Source organism: Argentina silus, assembly GCF_951799395.1.
Source record: "Argentina silus genome assembly, chromosome: 8".
NCBI lineage: Eukaryota > Metazoa > Chordata > Actinopteri > Argentiniformes > Argentinidae > Argentina > Argentina silus.
The window spans coordinates 20930818-20933317 of record NC_139662.1 but is presented as its reverse complement, the minus strand read 5'-3'; the positions used below and the strand labels follow the sequence as shown (position 1 = coordinate 20933317).

The 2500-nt window shown below is 48.4% G+C and overlaps 1 protein-coding gene across 1 annotated transcript in view; it reads right to left on the bottom strand.

Moving 5' to 3' along the window:
• ift122 (intraflagellar transport 122 homolog (Chlamydomonas)) overlaps positions 1-2500 on the bottom strand; it is a 26101-nt gene that overhangs the window by 5905 nt on the left and 17696 nt on the right. The window contains exons 21-22 of the mRNA XM_083674899.1: positions 1217-1357; positions 873-970 (exon numbers count right to left, since the gene is read on the bottom strand). Of these exons, the coding sequence (XP_083531025.1) occupies positions 873-970; positions 1217-1357 (239 nt within the window). The remainder of the gene's footprint in view (positions 1-872; positions 971-1216; positions 1358-2500) is intronic.

Here is a 2500-nt window from a genome sequence, read left to right as displayed (position 1 = left end):
CTTCAGGGGTGTGACCAGAGCAGAGGACTGTAAAAACAAACAGAGAGAACTACTGACACACTATTGACACAAGCCAGGGGCTCCACAGCATGCCTGCCAGCCCAGACAGAGGCCTCGTAACCAGGCATAGCTTGTTTTTAAGGCAGGCGTGGCCGGGGGACTCCTGGAGGTCCTGCTGGTGGAAGGGCAATCATGATTAATCAATGTGCGGGTAACCATGGAGACAGGGGTCAGGGCAGGTTCAGAATGTGGACTGTGGTAATCGTGGTGACAGGGGTGGTAGCCATGGTGATTGGGGCTGTCAAGGAGAATCTGCAGGGAAATTTAACAGCATCGTCTCTCTGTCTGATTAATAAAGTTGTATCTGTTTATGTTTTGCGGCCGTATCTGGTTTAATTTGGACAAATTCAATTGGAATTCCTTACTGCGAATGACTTCTGGAAACGTTCTCAGAAATTCTGCTTCCTTAGTTTCTGTCTGGCCCCACCGCACTCAACCCTTTCATCATGTGTTAAACTGCCTCATGTCTTAACCTATTAAGCCGGACGGGCTCATAATTAGGCCCAAATTCTGCTTTAATTTGAGTATTAATTTGATTACTGTTTACTTTATCTGTCATGTGTAGTACGTTGCTCTGAACTGTGATCTGAGCATATCCGCACAAAACCTCAAGGTGTTACCCATCAAATGGAATCCTGCTTCCTGCAGCTGATCATCATATTTCTAATGTTATAAGCGGTTTAGTTTGGGTCTGTTTTTTTTAGCCGAAATAAGTCAAACAGGGCATCAAGCTTCCGGGGGAACTCTCCTGGTCCTCAGCCCTGTCCTCTCCTCTCCTGGGCCCCTACCTCGTGGCACGTCGGGGGGTTTACCGTGTAACGCTGGATGGAGTGGTAGACGTGGTACAGCTCTGCCAGGTGCTGAAAATGGTAGAACTTCACCATCATCTGGTTGGCCTTGTCTTCGATTTCTGTCACACAGACATGCACATACACACACACAGGCAGACGTGCACACGCACACATACACACACACACGGACACGCACACGCACACACACACACGCACACACACACACGTGTACACACACTCACACATACACATACGGACACACAGACACACAGACACACAAACCGCACACAGAAAATTAAACACCAAATTCAACCACCAACCATTAAGCTGGTGAGCAGTGTGTTTGTGTCAGTGGTCTGCCTCACCCCTGGCGATGTCCAGGCACTGCATAGACAGCATCCAGTAATAGTACGCTGCATCATTAAACCTGCTCTCCACCACGGCATTGTGGGTAAGCTGCTCCAACACCTTCACAGCCTCACTCTGCCTGCCCGCCTTGTGGAACGCTGGGTGGGAGGGAGGGTGGGAGGGTGGGAGGGAGGGAGGGAGGGAGGGAGAGGAGAGGAGAGGAGGATGGGTGTGAAAGAGGGAGGAAGGGAAGCAGAGTGTTATAATATTACCATATGTCAGAGAGCAGTGGTTCCCAAACCTTTAACAGTCATGTACCCCCTGTCGGTTATTTTGTAGCCTAATTGATATTCTATGAACATCATCCCTTACATGTTAGACATTGTGATAATATTATTCTGTTGGATAGGGTGCATGCATTTATTTTTGGTACTGAGACTGCAGTCGGCTATTCAACAGGACTGTTTGGGAAGGTAAATCACAGATGTATTTCGTGTACCCCCGAGATCGATCCACGTACCCCCGGGGGTACGCGTACCCGACTTTGACAATAGTGGGCCATAGAGCATTGCCCTGTGCGGGTCGGTGCTGGACCATGGTGACCAGTGCAATACTTCTGCCTGTTCACTAAATCACTAATTGTAATGGAGCCACATAACATTCATGCTGAGCTGCAGCTGGACTCTGGAAAGCTGGAAGGAAAAGCATGTACATGAAGGCTGTGGAAGACAGGGCTATTCCATACACCTTACGTTCAATGTAATACATCCACAGCCACATGCCCTGCTGTGTCTGAGAAGCCTCCCTGAGCTAGGTAGGAGCTGACCCGTTTGCCATTACACAGTCCCAGTTTCAGGCTGCCAGAGTTTTAAAGCATTGATGACTGACAACACACACACACACACACACACACACACACACACACACACACACACCTATTTCATCAACATGCCTGGGGGCGATTTGTACTTAACGTATATGACACAATGTTTTTTTAATTTTTCAACCACAAACATAAGTCATTTAAGAGGAGCAAAAAAAAGATGCCGCTCCCAAAGGTCAAACAGCCTGGCACTCAGGGAGCAGAGCGGTAATGAACATTCCTATTATTCCTATTATTCATGTTGGTATCTGCGGCTAATTAGAAGCAGCTTCAGGGAGGTGACCCTGCAGCTGACCTTGTCTGTCCTACCAGTCAGCGGTGGGGTCAGGACACGTTAGCGGCAAATATTTATCAGTGCGGCCAGAAGGATAAAACCAAAGTCAGCTGCTGCTGGTTAATGTAAGGAGCACTCCCAAAC